We start from the raw sequence: 23,023 nt of genomic DNA on the forward strand, positions 1-23,023 counted from the left end.
CATAGAGCCATTTCCTTTTTTGTGTGATGAAATCACATTACGAATTTTTGCCCTCACGTTTCTCATTTCTCCATCAGTGCCTGCAAGCCCTGGATTTCCTTCATTCCAACCAAGTGATTCACAGAGACATCAAAAGTGACAATATTCTTCTTGGGATGGACGGATCTGTCAAATTGAGTAGGTGTTCTTGGTCAAGTGCAGTGTTCCTGGCATGTGGTGTGGGGCTGCTCTGGAGTGACTGCCAGTTCCCCAAAAGTGGTGTTTGTGGGCGTGCTGTGAGCTAAGGGCACACCTGCAATGTGCAGAGAGGTCTAGGTGTCAGGTGTGGCTTTGGTTTGTGTGTGTCCCTTCCAGAGGGGAGGGAGTTACAATCTAAAGCTTCAAGTGAATGAATAAAAGCCACTGTGTGAAACTTGAGGGTTTCTTTAAGTGGCCAGTTCTGTATTTCCCTGGCTACAGCCTTGAGGAAACAGAGCACGGCCGCTTTTCCAGTTTGATTCAGCACTGCATTCTCAGACTTAAGAGTGGGGAATTCTTTTGCTTGCTTTCATAATTCAAACTGGCTTCAACAGTATTTGTTTTTCTCCTCAGCTGATTTTGGCTTCTGTGCTCAGATCACTCCAGAGCAGAGTAAACGGAGCACAATGGTGGGGACTCCTTACTGGATGGCACCAGAAGTTGTAACAAGAAAAGCATACGGCCCCAAGGTGGACATCTGGTCACTTGGGATCATGGCAATAGAAATGGTGGAAGGAGAACCTCCCTACCTTAATGAAAATCCTCTCAGGGTAAGGTGAAATACCGTCAGATAGCACTGTCTTTCTAATCTGTGCCATATTTTGTCTTACATGAGGTACAATCCCATTCACATCAGCTTGAACTAGTTCTGTGAAGGCCCACTTCTAGAAATGCTCCTGGAGCACATCAGCACCTGCTGTAGCTTTGATTGCATCACTGGGAGAACCTTAGAAGAGAAGTGACATGTGCCAGTGCAGAGACTTGCCATTTTGGCCTTCAGCGGTGCTTGAAATTTGTCATGCACTTTTTGAGCTTTCTTTGAGCTCTATCTCTGAATGACAAGAATTTTTCAGTGGCAAGTTTCTCCAGTTGAAGAACTGTTACGAAAAGCATTGCAGCTGTACCTGCAGGCATGGAACTCTCTGGAGGCAGTCTCAGCTGCCTCCAAACAGGAGAGCTTGTAAGCAAGACTGGTTTTTGCAGAAAAGATTTTTAGCTGATGGCACACAGTAGTTTTCTTGAAAAATGTAATGAACATATTTCTTTTATATCCCAGCCACTTTCTCCATGTCATCAAGCCTAAGCTTTCAATAATCCAACTACCCAAACCTCCTGTTTCTTGCCTGGCAGTTTCTGGGATGGGGTCATCATTAATGCATTTACTTGAGTATCAAAGTTAGCAGAGGGTTACCATGGGGATGGAATTAATCCTTTTTCTGATGAGACCATTAAAAGTTTTCCTTCTACCACATAAGTGGAGCTGATCTGGAATGTAAAGACTGCTGAAAGACATAGTTGCAGGTGGCTTCTGTCTACCCAATTATGCCTTTTCATCATAGTATTTTGTGCATGCAACTTAATGTTTCTGTGTTGAACATGAGGCTCCAAATGTTTCTGTTTCTTTATCCAACAATAAGATGGTAGATTTCTTTTTTTTCATCCAGTAACCATTTTTTATCAAGAATAGAGCAAAAAACTTGATGACTTCTGTTTTGTGGAAGCTGTATGTTAGGGACCAGTGAACACTGCAGAGATGCATTTTATGTAATAATCTTTTGAAATAATATATTTAGACCACACTGATTCTTTAAAAGTGGTCTGTAAAGCTGGTGTCAGTACTTGGAGAAGCAAAATGTGTGTTTGCCAATGTAGTTCCTACTAACTAGGTCAGCCAATGAAATCAGCTGTCAAGGCAAGATCATTTTGATGTTGGAATAGCTGTGACTGCATCAGGATTTTTCTTTTTGTTGGTATAGAAAAATCATCTCCAGCCCTCTGCCAGGGAAGAAACTGCCACTGGAGACCGGAGCTTAAAAATTCGTGTCTCTGTGAGTAGTTCTGGGTATGAATGAAACAGTGTCCTGTTTTTTCTCCAGGCGCTGTATCTGATAGCCACAAACGGGACCCCAGAGCTGCAGAACCCTGAGCGACTGTCGGCTGTGTTTCGAGACTTCCTCAACTGCTGCCTGGAGATGGACGTGGACAGGCGAGGGTCTGCCAAGGAGCTTCTGCAGGTGAGGGAAGTGGCTGCAGGGGAAACAGCTGCCCCAGGTATCGGTTTTCTCATCAGATAAACTCAGAGGCATCAGGTGCCCTCCCCGCTGCCCCATATTAACCTCCAGTTTTGGTGCTTTTCAAACTACTAAGTAGAACCCTAGAAAAGTGTGGGTTGGAAGGGACCTTTAAAGGTCATCTAGTCTGACTCCTCTCAATCCTATTTCTGTGTATTTCTGGTAACCAGAGGAATCCTTCTTGAGCCTGTGAGGAACTGAGTTTGGAAATTAATGATTCTTTTCTTTTCTTTTTTTTTTTTAATTCCTTTGGGCAGCATCCATTTTTAAAATTAGCCAAGCCCCTCTCCAGCCTCACCCCTCTGATCATTGCAGCGAAGGAAGCGATTAAGAACAGCAGCCGCTAGCACTTCAGGTCGGCTTTCTGCCCTGCCAGCTCGGAGCAGGACTGAGAACACAAACTCTGTAAAACCTCAACTCTCGTGCTGCGGGACAGATGGATGGATGAACAAACCAACGGTCACAGTCATGGTGGTAGGACCACCCCAGTTCCTCAAGGAGTAAAAAAAAAAATTATCATTTGTCTTCTTCCTGCTTTCTGGCTCCTTAATTTATTTTTAAGATGAAATGGGGCTAAGGACAGAGAGGTAATGACAGAAAATGCTTTGCTGCCTCAATCATTTCCAAGGTAAAGCAAATTCAGTTGGAAGATTCCCTTCCTTCTCACCCTGTGAATAAGCTGTACATTCACTTTTAAATTGTCAGTTCTTTCTTAACGATGTAAAGTCCTGTTTATGGGGTTTTTGGTATGGTTTGGAATTGAGAAGGGCAATTCTTCATTCATCAACTCCAGACTGCACTGCCTTTTGAATAGAGCCCACTCACCAGTTTTTGCCCAGTCATGGTACTTCTAGATGAGGAAGAAAGTGCAATTGCATTTCCAACCAAAAAGGAACGAAGAGTGGGGCAGACAAAACATCCTGTGGAGATACAGTGTTCAGCTGGGACTGTGTAGTGTTTTGGTTCTTGCCAGTTGGATCTGTATCACTAACTGCAATCTCTTTGCCTGGATGAGAGTCTTACTCAACTGAAAAAGTGGAAAGATCAGTTGGTTGCTCGGAAAGGGCTCATCTGATGCAAAGCTGCCACAGCAGTGTGAGGTGAGAGCAGGCCCAGCCTTGCCCAGTGCTGAGCTCCAGCAGAGCCCTGGCAGAGCACACAGGGCAGCCTCAGCATCCACAGAGCCAGGCTGGAAGAAGGCATTGTAGTGGCAAGGGGCAGCAGCCCAGCCCTGGGTGCTTGCCTCTTCCTGGGACTGGACTGATCACCCCGTCTCAGAGCCAAACTGGGTGTGGGCTGCTCCCGAGGTGAATCGTGGCCATGCTGAGAAATGTGCAGCCTGGTGGGATTTGCCATCTTGAGTCTCTGCAGGAGTAGAGAAGGGCAAAACAGAGCAGGGTGGTCTCTTCTGAGGATTGCCTGCTCTTCTCCTGGTTGTCTTGTAGCTCCTGGGAAAGGTTGGGAGCGTCTGCAGCACTCTCAGCAGAGGGGGAAGGAGCCGGGCTGCTCCGCAGGCTCCCACACAGGTGAGCATCCTTTAGGCACAGGAATTCTGCTGTGGGAACCAAGACTGCCCTGAGGAGCATCCTGCGCAGTTCAGCTCTGCAGGAGCCGGCGCAGCCGCCAGCTCCGGAAGAGAGCGCCGTGGAACCTGGAGTTGTGCACCGAGCCAGAGCAAACGTGTGAAGTGCAGAGTGGATTGCAGAAATATCCCGAGGCACCAAGCCAGCACCAGGCCAGCCCGCTCTCTGCTGTCCGGCGTGCAGCAGGCACTGCGCAATGCAGCTCTGGGTTGCCGGGAGGAGGGAGACGGGGACGTGCCTGAGGATTGTGCTTGACTAGTCAGCGGATTTGGAAGGGAGCAGAATAGTTTCAGTATGCAATTTGTGTTTTATTTATTAATTTCTGAAAGGAAGACGCAACACGGCTTCACTCAGCAAAAGCATTTGCACGGCGTATTTGTTGCTGTATTTTAGGAGTACAGCTCATGCAAGACCTTTAAAACAGCAACTGAAGCAACAACACACCCAGTGAGCAAAAAAACCCCACAGTAACACAGCTTTCTGATATAGATCTTCATGTTTCAGCCTGGTCCTGCAAAGGGCTCAGTAGCCTTTAAGGTACTCACTGCCTTCATGTCTTGCCAGCAGGAACAAAGGGTGCTTGGGCTGGTCTTGAATCAGGCCATGAGCTTGTTTGACTTTGGCTTCCTGTTTAGTTGCAGCCTTTGTGTGGCAAGTGTCCTTACTGCTGCAGACTGACCCACCCTCGCTCACACTGTCCGTCCCAGTGTCTTTGGCTGAGGCAGCAGATGGAGACAACGCTCCCTGAGCTACCACTGCTAAGTAGGATTAACTTTTCCTGATTTCCTGGGGAGCACAACAGGTACAGTTTTTCAGATGGCCTGATAACATGCCAGGGTGAGCAGCTCCGGTTTCCTGAGCCAGGGGAACTTCAGGGGAAGCCAAGGGAGCCTCCAGGAGCCCACAGCTGGTGCAACAGTGGCTGATGAGACCCGGGCAGGCCAAAAGCAACCAAGCTTTGCCCCCATAAAGGAACCCCTGCAGGAGCAGGCACAGCAGATGGTGAGCACAGCTGTGGGAGAGGAACCCCTCCTCTTCGGGCCAGAGCTGGCAGAGGGGGTGAACAGGGGGAGGAGTGTCTGTCAGCCTTCTTTGCTTCAGTCTTTAACTGTAGGACCAGTTGCTCTCCAGGAGCCCAGCCCTCTGAGCTGGAAGACAGAAGTGGGGAGCAGAATGCAGCCCCCATAATCCAAAGGGAAATGGCCAGCTACCTGCTACACCACTTTGATGCTCACAAGGCTCTGGGGCTGGATGGGATCCACCCAGGTGTACCAAGGACCTGGTGGAAGAGCTCACCGAGCCATTTTCCATCACTCACCAGCAGTCCTGGCTAAGTGGAAGGTCCCAAGTGACTGGAAGTCAGCAAATGTGACACCGACCTACAAGAAAGGCCAGAAGGAGGATCCAGGGAACTACAGGTGTGTCAGCCTGACCTTGGTGCCAGGGAAGATCATGGAGCAATCATCACACAGCACGTACAGGACAGCCAGGGGATCAGGCCCAGCCAGCATGGGTTTGTGAAAGGTGGGTCCTGCCTGACCAGCCTGATCTCCTCTTACGACAGCATGACCCACCTAGTGGATGGGGGAAAGGCTGTGGATGTGTCTACCTGGACCTTATTAAAGCCTCTGACACCATTTCCCACAGCATTCTCCTGGAGAAACTGGCTGCTCATGGCTTGGATGGGTGTGCTGTTACCTGGGTAAAATACTGACTGGATGGCTGGGCCCAGAGAGTGGTGGGGAATGGAGTTTTATCCAGCTGGGGCTGGTTACCAGTGCTGTTCCCCAGAGCTCAGTACTGGGGCCAGTCCTGTTTAATATCTTTATTGATCATCTGGACAAGGGGATCGAGGGATCAAGGGCACCCTCAGTCAGTTTGCAGATGACACCATGGTGTGTGGGAGTGTTGATCTGCTGGAGGGTAGGAGGGCTCTGCAGAGGGATCTGGACAGGCTGGATCGATGGGCTGAGGCCAACTGGACAAGGTGCAACAAGGCCAAGTGCCAGGTCCTGCCTTTGGGTCACAACAACCCCCTGCAGCTCCAGGCTGGGGCAGAGTGGCTGGAAAGCTGCCCAGCAGAAAAGCACCTGGGTGCTGGTCAATAGTGGCTGAACGTGAGCCAGCAACGTACAACTACCTGAAAGGAGATTGGAGCCCTGGGGGAATTGATTTCTCCCAAATAACAAGTGATGGGACGAGAGGAAATGGCCACAAGTTGCACCAGGGAGGTTTAGATTGGATATAGGGAAAAATGCTTCACTGAAAGGGTGGTCAAGCCTAGGAACAGGCTGTGCAGGGCAGTAGTTGAGTCACCATCCCTATAGGTATTTAAAAGACGTGTAGATGTGGCACTTGGGAATGTGGTTTAGTGGGGGCTTGGCAGTGCTGGGTTAACAGTTGGACTCGATGAGCTCAGTGGTCTTTTCCAACCTGAACAATTCTGTTCTATTCAAAAGACTTTGTTTCCTTCTTGTGAGGTCCCATTTTCTCTGTCAGCTCAAGTTCTGTGTCTGTGGGAGAGACTTCCTTGTGAAAGAGTAATTCTGGCTGGAGATGGGCTGCCCTCCACGTGTAAAGCGTTCATCAGAATGAAACGTGTGTATTCCTGTAAGAAGTGAAGAAATGAGTGACTGTTTCTGTTTCCAGTATTGCTTTTATTTTTTCCTACCCACAAAGGAACAGACAGCCGTCCTTTAAAAGGAAAGCACTTTGTAATGGCACATGTTTGCTGGACATACAGTCTAAATACTTCTGTTGACAAACGACACTATTTGATTGGAAGGGGAATTCCTATTTATTTTCTTTACCTGTAAGTATTTCAGCATCTCTACTTCAAAAAAACCCCACCACCATAACTTCCCAGAAGATAACAGATTTTAAAAACAGGAAAATCAAATGGTAGGTGTTTTTTTTAATTAATCAGTGTATGCCCCAGCATACAGAATATTGTTGGCACTGACTTTTTAAAGACAACCGCTGTCTTAGGAGGCCTTAACTTTTTATTTTATTAAATACTATATTTATTTTTCTTTGCATCAGCAAAGCTAGGGATTTTTCTTCTGAAATCAGTTCTGGGGAGGCAGACAATATTCAGCAGAAATAATCTCTGCCAGTGGCTTTTTTCAGCATGGACTGTACTTGCCCAGCTGGGGTTTTGGGACATGCAGGGAAATGAACCTCCAGTGTCCATGTGGCTCCATGCTTGAGACAGTCTTGGCATTAAATTTTCACTCACTAGGTACTGAAAGATTGCAGCTGTGTTTATATCCTCCCAACTTGGATAGGAGATGTAGAAGAGACGTAGATATATTAAAAAAACCCAACGACACCAAACCATAAAAATCCAGTCCTGAAGTGGTCACGTCTTGTACATGATATACAGGCTCACAGAGTGTATTAGGATTGGCAATAGTATGGCCTTGCAGAAAGGAAAGAGACAAATATCTTATATCTCTGGAACCATCTTGGGCTTTCTGACTGCTATCCTCAGATTAAGCATTATTAGATATATTTTTCTGAAGTATTAGAAATAGGCTGTTTCTGTTGCAATATAAAAATTAAAAAAGTTTCAGACACTTCCATTCCAAGGTTTTAAAGGATTGGTTAACTGTCTTCATTTTTAAATTTAACAGTAAAATACCCCATCCAAGAGCTTGATCATGGTTCCCATCCCTGCAGTGAAGATGTGTGAAAATGAGCCAATAGTGCACTGTGGTTTTATTGTGTTTTGGGACAGAAGCATGATAGCAGTAAAGTCAGGGAAGTTTGAGAAGCACAGAAAAGTTTATTTATTTAAGAAAAAAGAAAAAAAAAAGATAACCATACCTATGTAAAATTCCGTACAGCTCCTGCATGCACTCCTGGGAACCTGCACGGGGGTGGATCTTACAGTGCTCTCAGGGGTGGATCCCAAACTTGGGCTGGGGTTGCATTCTCACTTCTGTGTCCAGCGCTTTTGTAAATATGTGTGTGTTTGTTCTTCATCTTTGGCTACTGGTTGGCCATTCCACTACACACAAATGAACTCAAGGGTTTGTGCTGAGTTTCTTTGAGGCCAGTGGCTGCACTTTGGCAGGTCTTTTGGTCAGTGTTTCCCCATGTCCTGCCACCAAAAATGAAGCACATTCCAGTCACTACGAGAAGGGAGTAAGTACCTGTCTCCTGTCCTCTAGTTGTAGGAAATGTCACCGTACTTTACTGTCCCTATGGTGGTTATTTCCAATATATAGTCCTTGGTGTGGCTACTGAATATTCCTCACACTGAGCATGTAAATACTTAGTAGTCGTTAGTCCAGTCCTGAGCAAATCCAGTGAGCAAAGGGCCAGAGAGAGCCCTGTAACATCTACCATTAAAGGCAGGAGCCAGTGTTTTTTGCTTGACATGCAGGGCATGCACAGTAGTGCCACCTTTGCCTTGCTGTGCATTACCAAGGCAGTGGTGTACACACCTTCCTGGTGGACTGTTCATTCATGCCCAGGTATGCAGCAACTTTAATGATGGGTGGTGGGGCAAGCTGATGAAGACCTATAAATATAAGTGTTCATCTTTTTTTTTTTTTCTTTCCCTCTCCTCTTCCCTGACCAGGTAAATGTCTTTAATTTTATCACCAGTTTTCAGGAAGCAGGCAAAGGATATCCCTTGTCTTTCAGCAGAAACCATTTCTTGAAGTGTGATTTACAATTCAGGGATCTTTAAAACTTCTCTTTGCTTGTGTCTGTCCTTGAGCCTACAGGGTAAATTTTATTTTTCTGGCTGAAGCTTGCAGAATGTTGCTTATACATCTCTCTTTGGGTGCAGTTTAAAGCCAATTGCCATAATCCTAGGTGTGCATCGTGCCTACAAACCATCACTGGCCTGAGCCTACCAATGGTTGCATGTACCTTTGGTGACAAGAGCCATCTCAAAAGAGAAGAGGTCTCACAGGAAAGAGAAGAAGGGAGGGATGCCCACTTGCTTTTCTTGGGTGCCCTTTGGACTGCCCCATGTACAAGCCTGCAAACTTTGTTCTTGCTGCTCAGCAATTCCCCCAGGCAAGCACTTGGGGGTTCTACTAGAATGTGACCCTGACTGAGGAAACAGGGGGCAATACCATTAGTTAAAGTTGGAAATACTGAAAACTGCTGATTGATTTAATAGCCTGTGAGCACAGTGGCTTTGCCCTGCACAGTTTCCTAGCAGACCATGCATCAGCTTCAGCACCTCTGTGTCAGGTGCCTTCTGCTGTGTTTGGTGGCACCGCATTCACAGCTGCCTGCAGATCACACAGGGTTTCTGTGAGGTTTGCTCACAACATCTGCCTTGGCCAGCTTATGTACAAAGCCAGAAGGGCCGTGGTTGGGCACAGTGGCCTGAGTTGGCAGCTGCGAGTGCAGATCAGAAGAGCTGTCAGGCACATCTGTACACACCTTTGAATCACAACTCTCTGATGTTACAGGTTTATGCCAGTCACTGTAACAGGCTCTGACCCTGGTATCCTGCTGATGAATGCAAGGTTTGAGTGAAGGCCTCCAATTCCTCTGTTATTAGTTCTCAGGTGAGAGCTCGAGCTGGTACCTCCAGAGAGGGACCCGTAGCCCAATTCATCCCTCTCAATTATACCCATACCACCTGATCCCAAAGTTCAGTCCCTTAATTCTGGTTGGTGGTCACTTGATTTCTTACAGGTTTCCACTGTCACTGGGCTGGCCGCCTTCAGACATTACTTCATTGTCTTGGAATTGTCGCCTTGGTCCTTATCTTCTTCATTCCATTCATACCTGGAGGAAAAGGAGCTGGGGGTGCTGGTTGACAGGCTGAACATGAGCCAGTGTGTGTGGCCAGGAAGGCCAGTGACATCCTGGCCTGTACCAGCAGTAGTGGGGCCAGCAGGACCAGGGCAGTGACCATCCCCTGTGCCGGGCACTGGTGAGCCCACACCTCAAATCCTGTGTTCAGTTCTGGACCCTGTGTTCAGTTTTGGGCCCCTCACTAGAAGAAGGTCACTGAGGTGCTTGAGCCTGTCCAGAGGACAGCGGAGCTGGGGAAGGGTCTGGAGCACAAGTCTGATGAGGAGCAACTGAGGGAGCTGGGGATGTTTAGCTTGGAGAAAATGAGGCTCATTGTTTTCTACAACTACATGAAAGGAGGTTGTAGCAAGGTGAGAGTTGACCTCTTCTCCTGATTACAGAGGACATGGCCTCAAGTTGTGCCAGGGGAGGTTTAGACTGGCTATTAAGAAAAATTCCTTTACCAAAAGAGTGTCAAGCATTGGACAGGCTACCCAGGGCAGTGGTTGAGTCACCATCCCTGGCGGTATTTAAAAGACACGTAGATGTGGCACTTGGGGACACGGTTTAGTGGAGGATCGGCAGTGCTGGGTTAACAGTTGGACTCAGTGAGCTCAGAGGTCTTTTCCAACCTAAAGGATTCTACAATTCCGTGATTCTAACATTCTAACTAATGTTAGCAGCATTAGTTTGATCAAAAAGTTCTCTCTTGGTCAGCTCTTGTGGCCCGAGGTTTCAGCTCCTTTAGCTCCTGAGCTGCTAATGCTAAACTAGATAAACTCTGGGAGAAGAATACAGTTAATCCAGTTTCTTCTAGAACACTGTGAAGGTGAGTGTGTGAAGTAAAACATGAGTACTGTTTGCGTGTCAGCCCCTGCCCTCTATGCCTTTCAGGGGTTTGAAACAGGAAAGAGCTTTCCTAAAGAGAGAATTGAAGCAGTGTGTTACTTGTCCCAGGTTTTTCCAGTCCCTGTGCTTGACTGGTTTTGTCCCTGTTTCTGTGCCCTCTGTTCCCCCTGTGCTCAGGGGCTGCTGCCCAAGACTGCGTAACTGGCACAGATAAAGACGAGCCCTCATTTCTCACAGCAGCCTTTTCATCTGTAAGCTCGGTCTGGAGAGGGAGTCATCCCCTCTGGTGTACACTCCAGGAGCCCAGGGCCTGCCATCTGAAGTCCATGCTGGCATTGAGGGCTGCCAGGTGGCTTAGGCTGGTGTGATGCTATTGTAAATGTGAAGAAATAGTGGCAAGTGATAGTTTTGAAAGTCAGGTCAGTCTGCTGCTGCGTGCTATGTGTGTTGTTTGTCCAGCCCTGCCCTAGACTTGGCGATCCGATCCAGGCTCTGCTGCTGCTCCCTCTGGAGTCAGCGAGAATTTGTTTGTTGGTTTCAGCGACAGCAGAACTGGTCACTGAAGAAGCAGGCGCTGAGTTCCAGGGCCAGAGGGGTTCCCTTGGCTGCATGGGTGGAAGGGAGCTGCCCCTTGTTCTTATTCTTCACCATGCAAAACTGGTCAGGTGCCGGTCAGATGTGGATCAGCACAGCAAACAGGGAGCCTGCAAGTGTCTTCTATCCATGTGTGCTGAGATTTTTGACCTTTGGGCTTAAGGTGTACAAAAGCAACTGCTCTTGGTCACTGTGTGTATCTCCACGTTCAGCAATGCTGCTAAATCAGTCTGTAGCACAGCAACAGGGGAAAAGCCTCAGGTGTGAGGAGCTGCTGGTATCTGCCTTAGCAGGGACACCAGCAGAAGGGGAGCTTCTCCAGATGGGAACTCATAGCAAAGGACTGCACAGACCATAGCACCCCCTCCTTGGGCAGAGCCCAAATTCAGGGGGGAATAACAGAGTGATTCTGGTGCACTGGTGTGTCGGCACTGCAGGTGCTGCGCCTGCAGACAGATGGTTTGAGCAGATCTGCAAGAATTCTGCAACTCTTGACTGGATCAGGATGTCACCAGTGCTAAACTCCAGTTTAGTCCAAAGCAACCAGGTTACACCAACGCTGGTGTCTGCTAGATATTTTTTCTTCAGGGTATCCAGACAAAAGTAAACAGAGGAGGAGCCTAATTTTCATTGTCTATCAGAAATGTATCTCATTTTGCTGTACATTCCTTTTTTAGGACGTGTTATCTGTTTAAAAAAAAAAAAAAGAAAAAGAAAAAAGAAAAGAAAAAACAGAAAAAAGAAAAAGATGAAAGATAAAAACAAAAATCATGTGTAGTGAAAAATCTTCTGTAACTTTGGATTAAGAGGTAACTGATCTTTTTAAAAAGAGAACTAAGTTATTTACTTTGTAAATGTGCTGATGGCATGGATCCATCTTACTGACCTCAGCATCCTTTTTTTAAAGATTTTGGGTTTTGTTTCCAATATTAAGTTATTTTAAATTGTGGTTGAAGCAATAGGAAATTGAAATATGGATTGTGCATGACTGTGTCTTGAGTGTAAAAATATTGCAGTTTGAAACTTGGACCTAAAGTATTGCAAATAAAAGTTATAAATACCAATGGATTGTGTGACAGCAGCTTTTCCTATACGATTTGCAGCATCAGTCTTCTTCAGTGTGCCTGTGGGTGCTTGTAGCTTTGTCCTGTGCCACTGTATGATGTCCTGAAAGAGGACTTAACCTGCCACCAGCCCTTTTTGCCCTCTGCCACTGGAGCTCCTTGTACCTTGTGTCCACAAAAGCAGACAGATGGCATTTCTTTTGCTCCCCAGGTTGCACAAATCCAGAGAGCTGTGATTTTTCCAGTCTTGTGTCTCCATTGTTCTGTATTCATAAAGAACCAGCACCCCCTCCTGATGAATGTGGCGAGTTACACAGATGGTCATCAGCTACAGTTCCTGCCTAGAAATCTTTAAACTGCTTCTAAATTCTGCTCAGTTCAGCTCTTGTACAGCTACTCACACAGAGCTGGGGAAAAAGTCAGCTGGCCACCAGCTCAAAAGGTAAGTGATGTTGGAGTTAGAGGTGTGTGGGCAATCTCCATCCGTATGTTTTTAGTATATCTGTATATGGGTGTGTTCGTATGTGTTTTTTACATATAAAGGAAGGAGTGTGGAAGCAACTTGGGGAACGCTTTCCCTGTCCATGTTTGTTACATGCACGTGTATATAAAGACCCTTCTGTAGACAGACCCTGATATAACTGCCCAGTGGAGCGTGGGGTGGGGAAGATTGAGGGGATTCACAGAGCTCATCATGGTGGAGGGAGGAGGCAAAGGGAATGGGAATACCGCAGTGACGACAGCTGAGGGACGGAGAGAGGGCCTGAATTGCACCGTAAAATCTCATGGGACCCCTGAGACACAGCTGTTGTGCAGGCAGGGACAGGACGAGCCTCCAGACCCCGGGCTTTGTCTTCTTTGGTGCGAGGGGCAGCAGGGAAGGCTGTGGTGTGGAGACCATGATGAGCTGGGAACTCATTGGGGGGAAAGAGGGAGCAGTTGTGAAGTGATAGGAAGGGGAGAGAACTGTCCAGAGAACAGGTGAGACACAGCGTGACCGAGCTGAAAACTCTCGTTTGGGGTCATCCCAGATGGATTTGATTTCAGAAATGACTGAACACATGCCGCCTCCTCCAGCAAGCCATGGGAGGACAACATCAATCTCCTCAGTAGCTGCAAGAGCGGGATGTTCATGTGCCCACTGCCATCTCCCAAAACCTGTTATCCCACTCGTGCCGAGAAGATAAGGAAGATGGGTATTTACCTCACATGCTCCATCACCAAGAGACTGCTGGGGAGCTTGGACCACTCCAGGAGTTGGATGACGCCATGAAACCCACTGGACATGTTGTAAGCACGATCTCCAGGGGTGCCAGGGTGCCGTCGGGCTGCGAGGGGGCCACGATGTCGTCAGTGGGGCTCATGCCGTGCCAGGGGTCTGTCTGGTACGCCTCACCCAGCTCGGGATGCCCCGCGCCCCCAATGACCCCCAATGAGGTGTCCTGGCGGCTTCCACCCTCCCTCAGGGATGAGCCTCGGCTCATCCCCGCCCGCCACGCCCCGGTTTCTCTCGCTGGCCCCCGTCACAGACGAGCTCGCCCCACTGCCAGGTGCGATGGGGGAAAGGCATTTGATGGCCCCCTGCGAGCCAAGGGGAGCAGCGGGCTGAGCTCGCCGCCCACCCCGCACAGCCTCTTCCTCTTCCTCCTCCTCCTCTTCCTCCTCCTCCTCCGCCAGCCCCACCACTCACCGGGGCTCCATCCGTGGGGCGGGTCCCCGCGGAGACGCTGCCACAGCCGCTGCCCGGCGGCGAACCCGCCCGGTACCGCTCCTGCAGGGGCTCCTTCGCCCTCCCTGCGGGCCACACGCGGCCGGCAGCCTTCGGACCGGGACCCGGCACGGCCCCACAGCCCCCCGGGACCCGGCACGGCCCCCACGGCCCCACAGCCCCCCGGGGACCCGGCACGGCCCCCACGGCCCCACAGCCCCCCGGGCCGGGCTTCCTCCCCGGAGCGGGCACCGGCGGCTCGGGCCGGGGAACCCGCAGAGGATGCGGGAACAGGGAGGGTGATCCCCCCGGACCCCGGAGGCGCCGGGGGTGGAGCCGGGAGTGGGACCGGGGCGGAGAAGGGGCAGGGGTTGGGGCCGGGGCAGGCGGAGCCGAGGGAGGCTGTCCCAGCCCGGCCGGAGCGGCCCGCCCAGCAGCGCCACAGCCCACACGGGACGCCCAGGGCGGGGACGGGGCTGGCCGGGGGCACGGCCGGGCCGGCAGGTGGAGAGAGAGACCAGGAACGGGAGAGGGAAACAGGGAGAGGGTGCGGGACACCGGGAGAGGGAGAGGAGGAGGAGCAAGGGCAGGTCAGGAGAGTCTCTGCTGTCGCTGCTGCCGTCGCCGAAGCGCCGGGGCTGTTTGTCCGTCTGTCCGTTCGGACAGACGGGTGCCCCAGGCGGTGTCACGGAGCTCCTCTTCCTCCCGCACCCGCGCCAAGGCCACGGTCCCTTATAGCTTCTTCTTCGTTTTATTATTTAACTTCTTTTCTGGAAATCTTGCAGCTTCCCATCAGTGCAGGAGCCAAAATATTTTTGATCCCGAGTCTGCCAAAGCATGTCAACTTTACCATACTAAGCCAAGATACTGAGTCTTGACTCCTGCACAGTGTCACAGGAATCACCTTTCTTGCTGCTGTGTATTGCCACAGCTGAGGGTAAAGTGCTATTGGAACACATTCCCTACCTGTAGAATTCGTATCCAGCCAAAGCACTGTACTTTAAAATCTTATGTTTGCATTATGTTTCTATTCTTGAGGATGGTTCTTATGTTTCCAGCATTAATTTCAAAATGAAACAGGGGAAGGCAAACTCTATGTAACTAATGGTACTTTTGAGTGTACAAAACTTGCTAAGTCATAGGTCTAAGAGGTAAGATCAATTTGGAATTAATGTGCTGTAGAGCTAGTGCAACACAGAAAACTAGAGCATATAAAGAAATGAATTAATATATGTAAACACTTTGGACTGTTTCTTTGTATGTTGTGTTTCACTTCTTGAAAGCTGTTTCAATTTTCCAGGAATCTTCTGCCAAATCATGTTTGCTCTTCTCAAGGACCTGTCCTGGAGAACTGGGTCGAGCTTCTGTCCCGGTATGTACCATCAGTTGCAGCTCAGAACGACTTGGTTATCTTTGTCTGTAAGAAGGGTAAATGTTCTAATAATTTCTAATACATCCCCCCCACTTGCGACTTTTGTCACAAGGCCATTTGCATCGCAGATTGATCCTGAAGTGAGAACCCTGAGCTAATGTAACTGCATGAAAGGTGACCTGTTCCTCCGCAGTGACACTCGGGCTGAAACAGGAGCGGGGCACCTGAGCACTCTCTTGGGAAGCACCGTGGAAGGCAGAGTTTGTGGAGTGGTGGGGGAGAAGGAGGGGGAGAGTGATGTGTGTGGTGCAGAAGGAGCAGGAAGTTTGGGCCGCAGGACATTCCGCCTGCGCCGCTGCCCCGCAATGGTTGGGCGTGTCCACAGGGTTCCGGACCTGGCAACGCGTCCGCTGAGCTCCCTGACACTTGGAGAGCTCACCTGGGTGGTGTCAGGTTCCCGCTGGAACTCTGCAGCAGGCTGTGCTCCAAGAGGGATCAGCAGCAGCTGAAAAGACCTCTGGACATCCCCATTTTCTGCTGCTAGGAAGGAGCAATGAAGCAAGTGGAGCAGTTGTGGTTTTTCTGTCTCCTGGTGGATTTTTTAGTTTCCTTTGACCCTACAGAGGCAATGTCTGTGACGGCCTCTGTAAGTTTGTTCTATTTCAACAGCACCAGCAACATGACGGTTGAGCGCTGTGAATGTGGCCTCTATGGCTTTCATTCTCCTCTACTGAGTGCCCAGGGGCTCGTGAGCATTCCGACATCTGATAATTATCAAGCCTGCGACAAAAATACTCAGTTCACCGTCACCAGCGAGCCGTGGATAGCACTGATCGAAAGAGGCAATTGCAGTTTTACTGAAAAAATTCGGGTGGCAACCAGAAGGGGTGCAACAGCAGCCGTGATCTACAATTCACAAGACCAAGGCAACCGCCCTCTCACGATGTTGCATCCTGGTGAGTAAAAGAGGGTGAAGTGGTGAAACCCAAGCCTTTCTTTCTCTGCAGTTCGGTTCAGGACAGCCCAGCTGGGCTCTGAGGAGGCAGGGGTGTTTGTGGGTGATGGTTGCTCTCATCCAGAAATTCGATGGGGAAAACAATGTTTTATGCAACTTGAGCCTTGACTTTGGTGCTTATTAAGAAAGACCCTGCTGTTATGTTCTGAGCTTGGTGCGGTGTAGGCAAAGGGTTGAGTCTCTGGAGTTAGTACTGCTTTTCACTTGTACAGCTTGCAAATTATTTTAGAGAGTGATGTAGAGAAAGCCTTAGTGTGTGCTTTGGAGGCACCAGTTTATTTTAGGAGGTTAGTGGACACAAATGAACCTACAAGTGTCTGCAGCATAGGTATGTGCTTTGCAGTTTGCAAGCTAGCTATTGCTTTTCTTTTTTCTTTACTAAATTGTTCTAATTCTTTCTGAACAGTGCCCAAGCTCAGCCTCTCCTATGATTCCCCAATTCCCTTATGAAAGTTTAGACAAAATTATTATTATCCCCTATTCCGGCCCTAATAGCTCTGGTTCTGTCACGAGGAGGGATCTGAGAACGTCACTGTGATATGCTTGGCTTTTATTTCTGTGTGTACCTCCAGGTCAATCTGTCTATTAAGCATTTTAGTACAAAGTACACATATATGTATCCAATTCCTTGAACTATACTTTGGTGGAGCTGCTCCAGGAATGCTTTGATTTGAGGCTTGTTTGCCTGATAGGAACTGCACAACACAATAAAAAATGAGCTTTATGGCACTCAGAGTGCAATGGCTTGTTTTACTGCCTCAGCTCTGACTCTCCTGATGCCATGACAGAGTCAGCGCTTGCAAATGGTGCTTAATTCTCCAAGAATGCTTGGAGAAGTTGTTTGTTTGTTTGTTTGTTTTCCCCAGCAGAGTTGTACAGAGGGGTGGGGGAAGAAATCTCCCATTTGTCTGGAATCTGCTATGGTGGCATCTCCCAGAGAGGTCTGAGGAGACTTTGTAGTTAATCCTCTCTGTCGTTTGGGTAGGGGACCTTTGCAGATGAGATGCCCTATGAGATGCAGAGCAGTGAAAGAAAAATCTGCCCTGCTGCTGGACAGCGATCTGAGGGCTCCTGAAGAAAGCAGGAGCAGCAGCCTCTGGAGTTAAAAGATGGTTCTTGGTTGGGGCCAGCCCTGATGTCTTCAGCCATCATCTGTGTTCTCTGCTACTGTGCAGGCTATAGGGATCCCAGCATCCTGACTGTGTGTTAGGCCTTGGTGGGAAATTTCCCACCATCCTTATCCCTTCCTGCTAATTTTACCATAAAATCAACAGAGCTTTCCAGCCAACCTTATTTTCTGTTACAACAGTACAATATTACCTGTGTGTTTCACATTATAACACACCCACTTAGTCCTACCAGAATGAAATAGTTTGTTCTGGGCAAAGTCCAGCTGTGCAGGAAACAAGATAATTTAAAGTTGCAGAGTAGGAACAAGGAGAAAAAATTCCCATCATGATGACTCCTTCCTCATCCTCCACTGCAAGTCCTTTTACCTGGTAATCAGTTTTTCCTGATACTGGGTATTGGTTTGTTGTTACACACACACACCCCTGAGATAAAACTGATTTATTAGGAGCTTTTACTGCGGGAAGTTTTAGAGGTCAAAATATGAGTAACTACTTTCCCATTCCTGTCTGATTACACAAATCACTGGTGGGGAAATCATCATCAGCGTCATCGAATTATCATAGAATGGTTTCAATTGGAGGGCATCTTAAAGATTATCTATTTCCAACCCCCCTGCCATGGTCAGGGACACCTTCCACTAGGCCAAGTTCCTCAAATCCCGTCTAACCTCTCCTTGAGCAATACCAGGAATGGGGCAGCCACAGCTTCTCTGGGCAACCTGTGCCACGGCCTCAGCACCATCCCAGGAAAGAATCTTTCCCCAATATCCAATCCAACCCTACCCTCTGTCGGTGTGAAGCCATTCCCCCTTGTCCTAACGCTGCTCTAATCGGGAAGATTCTCTACAGGTGTTTGTGTCTTTGCGTGAGATTGGGCTGATCTCACGGTGCAGAGACTCCGCTCGTGCCGGGAGGAGCGCGCCTCTTTAGAGTAGCTCCAGCACTGGATTTTCTCCGGGAAGGAAATGGAATATGCGTCTATACTAACAGCTTTCCAGCGCCGCTCCGCGAGACGTCCGCGGGAGCTCCGGGAGCGATGCGGTTTTGGGCTCCGCGGGTTTTTTGGGCTCCGCGGGGTTTTTGGGCTCCGCGGGTTTTTGGGCTCCGCTCTGTGCGCGGCCGGCAGGGGGCGCTGTGCCCCCGGCGCCGGTCCCGTTTTCCCTACCCGGCCTCGGGAAACCGGGAGAGACCGAAACGATGGAGTCAAAACGCTGCTCCTGCTGCCCTTTGGCCGCCGGTCCAACTGAGCAGCTCAGCTAAATTTGCAGGTGTTTTCTGAGGGGCTTTCTCCGAGGCGTTTACTCAGAGGCAGTGAAAACCAACTTTCGCCTGGTTAAAGCCGCCGTGACTCGGGAAAAGCAGGACCGTGGCAGAACTCCTGTAATAATAATGGCCAGTCTTCACGAGTGAAGATCCGGGGAAGGTCTTTCCACCTTCCAGCCTGCGCATTGGATTTTTTTAGGTGAGACACAGTGTGCGCGGAACTGAGCCCACCCTTTAATCCTAAGGTTCATCTGCCGGGGCCAAGCGAGCTTGGACGGTGGCAGCGAGGTCCTTAGGACGTAGGTGGGTTGCCTTTAAGGGCTAACGAGCCCCACCTGCCCGGGAGTGGCCCTGACCGGGAATCGAACCCGGGTCTCCGCGGTGATAGCGCGGCGCCTTTACCACTGGACCACCAGGGGCTCCAGGCAGAACTCCTGTACAGCAGGGACAAACTGTCACCTCAGCTCGGCTGTAATATAGACATTATTAGCAAACTTGACAGTAACTGAAAGAAATGGCTGTGGATCTGCATTTCCTTCCAACTTGTTCCCAGGACATTCTGTAGCTTCCAAGCCTAATTTTTATCTCAGAAGAATTTACTGTAAACTAAATTTAGTGTAAAGAATTTAGAATTTAGTGTAAACTAAATTCTTCTGCTTGTTGTCCAAGAAAATCATCTCCTTGCTTTGTGTCTCTGATGCAGCGGGAGGTGCAGACTCAGAGGGCACAGAGCCCTTCACTGGCAGGAGCTGCCACTGCGAGGAGAGGCTGCAAGAGCTGGGGTGGGACCATCTGGAGAGGGCTTGAGGGATTCTCATCCACGTGTACAAATTCCTGATGAGACCAGGGAGAGTAAATATGATGGAGCCAGGCTCCTCTCAGTGGTGCCCAGTCAAAGCAACAGAGGGCACAAGCAAGAAATTACGTAAGAAAGAACTTTTTTTCACTTCTTTGAGGATTGCCTGAGTTTCAGGCTGTGCTGGTGTGAAACACTCCTTTTGTGCTCGTGGCATGGCAGGAGAGTAGAGCTGGTTGCTGGCCCTTCCCAGACTGGTGCACAGCAGAAGAAAAGAAGTGGTTTTGTGAGTGGGCCTCTCCCTGGGTAAATGCCATAAAAATGCAGCAAAGGCTGTTGCTGCATTGCACTGCTTAGTTTTAAATATTTTAAACGTACAGCATTAGTCATTTCATCCTGCATGTTAGGACTTCCTAACTCTGAAAGAAATATCAGAAGGGTGTGGAATAAAGATCATCGGCTTAAGGCATTAAAGGATATAATTTTATTTTACACAAGCATTGTTTGAAATTTTTCGTGGCAAAAGCTGGGAATGAGAGATATTTACTCTTGCAGTGTGTAGCTGGAGAATATTCAATGCTTGTAGTAGACTTGGAATTTTATTACTCTGGATCAATCCATAGGGGCACCACCCCCCTAAGTTAAACTGGACTTAATACGGTGACTTCAGCTGCTGGAGTGCTGCAGTGTTAGTATGTGGTTCCACCACTCTGCCTGTCTCCCTCCTCCCTCCCAAACCAGCATTGTCACACTGGAGCAAAGGTCCTCTCTGCAAAGAAACCTGCTGGAAGGTTTATTTCACCTGGTGTTTATTGACACAGATAGAAAACCAAAATATTTTTGATCTGAGTCTGTCAAAGCGTGTCAATTTTGCCACACTAAGCCAAGATACTGAGTCTTGAGTCCTGCACAGTGTCACAGGAATCACCTTTCTTGCTGCTGTGTATTGCCACAGCTGAGGGTAAAGTGCTATTGGAGCACATTCCCTACCTGTAGAATTCGTATCCAGCCAAAGCACTGTACTTTAAAATCTTATGTTTGCATTATGTTTCTATTCTTGAGGATGGTTCTTATGTTTCCAGAATTAATTTCAAAATAAAACAGGGGAAGGCAAACTGTATGTAGCTAATGGTACTTTTGAGTGTACAAAACTTGCTAAGTCATAGGTCTTAGAGGTAAGATCAATTTGGAATTAATGTGCTGTAGAGCTAGTGCAACATGGAAAAGTGAAGACTATCAATAAATGAATTAATATATGTAAACACCTTGGACTGTTTCTTTGCATGTTTTGTTTCACTTCTTGAAAGCTGTTTCAGTTTTCAGTTTTCAAAGAATCCACAGTCATGTTTGCTCTTCTCAAGGACCTGTCCTGGAGAACTGGGTCGAGCTTCTGTCACAATATGTGCCATCAACTGCAGCTTTTCTTGGCTTTCACCACTGGGTTTGTGGCACAACTTTTGCAGAAAACCATGAAAAAGGACTTGATAATTTTACAGCTTGTTCTTTATTTTCATTGTGAACTGTAGAGTCCACATTGATAAGGTTTTCATTTTTTTCTGTTCTAATCTAAGAAAACAAGAGGTGATATCAGTAATTGTTGGGAATATGATCCTGGCTGAATTCAGAAAAAGAGTCTCTAGAGCCTGCAGGCAAAAATGGAGAATTGTGTGATAATCATTCGAACACCTCAATGTGCACCTTGAAAGTAAACTAGAATGTGAAAATGGGCTGACAAAGGTAGTTTGCTTCTGTGTTCAGTTCAGATGATTCTACATCTTTTGCGCTGGTATAAATGAATAGCACAATCATTTAATTACAGACACCAGAACCAGCTGGACCCAACAGAGTAGATGGCTGAAAGAATGCAAAAGGAGAAATGCAGGGAATGACTGAGTTATCTTTGTCTGTAAGAAGGGTAAATGTTCTAATAATTTCTAATACATCCCCCCCCACTTGTGACCTTTGTCACAAGGCCATTTGCATCGCAGATTGATCCTGAAGTGAGAACCCTGAGCTAATGTAACTGCATGAAAGGTGACCTGTTCCTCCGCAGTGACACTCGGGCTGAAACAGGAGCGGGGCACCTGAGCACTCTCTTGGGAAGCACCGTGGAAGGCAGAGTTTGTGGAGTGGTGGGGGAGAAGGAGGGGGAGAGTGATGTGTGTGGTGCAGAAGGAGCAGGAAGTTTGGGCCACAGGACATTCCGCCTGCGCCGCTGCCCCGCAATGGTTGGGCGTGTCCACAGGGTTCCGGACCTGGCAACGCGTCCGCTGAGCTCCCTGACACTTGGAGAGCTCACCTGGGTGGTGTCAGGTTCCCGCTGGAACTCTGCAGCAGGCTGTGCTCCAAGAGGGATCAGCAGCAGCTGAAAAGACCTCTGGACATCCCCATTTTCTGCTGCTAGGAAGGAGCAATGAAGCAAGTGGAGCAGTTGTGGTTTTTCTGTCTCCTGGTGGATTTTTTAGTTTCCTTTGACCCTACAGAGGCAATGTCTGTGACGGCCTCTGTAAGTTTGTTCTATTTCAACAGCACCAGCAACATGACGGTTGAGCGCTGTGAATGTGGCCTGTATGGCTTTCATTCTCCTCTACTCAGTGCCCAGGGGCTGGTGGGCATTCCGACATCTGATAATTATCAAGCCTGCGACAAAAATACTCAGTTCAGCGTCACCAGCGAGCCGTGGATAGCACTGATCGAAAGAGGCAATTGCAGTTTTACTGAAAAAATTCGGGTGGCAACCAGAAGGGGTGCAACAGCAGCCGTGATCTACAATTCACAAGACCAAGGCAACCACCCTCTCACGATGTTGCATCCTGGTGAGTAAAAGAGGGTGAAGTGGTGAAACCCAAGCCTTTCTTTCTCTGCAGTTCGGTTCAGGACAGCCCAGCTGGGCTCTGAGGAGGCAGGGGTGTTTGTGGGTGATGGTTGCTCTCATCCAGAAATTCGATGGGGAAAACAATGTTTTATGCTTTTTGAGCCTTGACTTTGGTGCTTAGTAAGAAAGACCCTGCTGTTAAATTCTGAGCTTGGTGCGGTGTAGGCAAAGGGTTGAGTCTCTGGAGTTAGTACTGCTTTTCACTTGTACAGCTTGCAAATTATTTTAGAGAGTGATGTAGAGAAAGCCTTGGTGTCTGCTTTCAAGGCACCAGTTTATTTTAGGAGGTTAGTGGACACAAATGAACCTACAAGTGTCTGCAGCATAGGTATGTGCTTTGCAAGCTAGATCTTGCCTTTTTTTTTTTCACTAAATTGTTCTAATTCTGAATAGTGCCTGAGCTCAGGGACAAGCTCCATTTTCCTATCTTAATTTTGTTTTCAGATGGCTTAAAAACTTGGGATACTTTAGTACACCTAGTTTCCCTACTCTGGAGCAAGTCATCTGACCAAGGCCTTCCATGAAAACACCGCAGCTAAACATCCCTAAAGCTTTGGAGGCATTTGAGGCTGAGCAGATTGGCTACTGTTGATTGCATAAAGCTTGGTTATATTTTCAGAGGGGTGTTAAGTTGTTCCCTGCCCCTACGTGGAACAGGTTTCAAAACAAAACCACTGATTGCTTACAGATTTACTT

General features: G+C 48.4%; 2 protein-coding genes across 6 annotated transcripts in view; both read left to right on the forward strand.

Moving 5' to 3' along the window:
• The window catches only part of PAK3 (p21 (RAC1) activated kinase 3), a 166,607-nt gene extending 154,439 nt beyond the window's left edge, over positions 1–12,168 (forward strand). For all 3 annotated transcript variants that reach the window (XM_050310557.1, XM_050310559.1, XM_050310558.1), the window contains exons 12-15: positions 78–177; positions 592–788; positions 2,115–2,252; positions 2,567–12,168. In XM_050310557.1, the coding sequence (XP_050166514.1) occupies positions 78–177; positions 592–788; positions 2,115–2,252; positions 2,567–2,656 (525 nt within the window). In that variant the 3' untranslated portion in view covers positions 2,657–12,168. The remainder of the gene's footprint in view (positions 1–77; positions 178–591; positions 789–2,114; positions 2,253–2,566) is intronic.
• Positions 5,355–23,023, forward strand: part of RNF128 (ring finger protein 128) — a 40,977-nt gene continuing 23,308 nt past the window's right edge. Inside the window, exons 1-5 of one of the 3 annotated variants that reach the window (XM_050310567.1) lie at positions 5,355–5,416; positions 12,380–12,610; positions 13,200–13,458; positions 15,177–15,248; positions 15,918–16,204. In XM_050310567.1, the coding sequence (XP_050166524.1) occupies positions 13,454–13,458; positions 15,177–15,248; positions 15,918–16,204 (364 nt within the window). In that variant the 5' untranslated portion in view covers positions 5,355–5,416; positions 12,380–12,610; positions 13,200–13,453. Of the gene's footprint in view, positions 5,417–12,379; positions 12,611–13,199; positions 13,459–15,176; positions 15,249–15,538; positions 16,205–21,758; positions 22,269–23,023 lie in introns of those variants that run through there. The other 2 variants (XM_050310566.1, XM_050310565.1) reach the window with 2 other exon arrangements.

The sequence above is a fragment of the Myiozetetes cayanensis genome, unplaced genomic scaffold (assembly GCF_022539395.1).
Source record: "Myiozetetes cayanensis isolate MyiCay16 unplaced genomic scaffold, myiCay2020 scf15, whole genome shotgun sequence".
Lineage (NCBI taxonomy): Eukaryota > Metazoa > Chordata > Aves > Passeriformes > Tyrannidae > Myiozetetes > Myiozetetes cayanensis.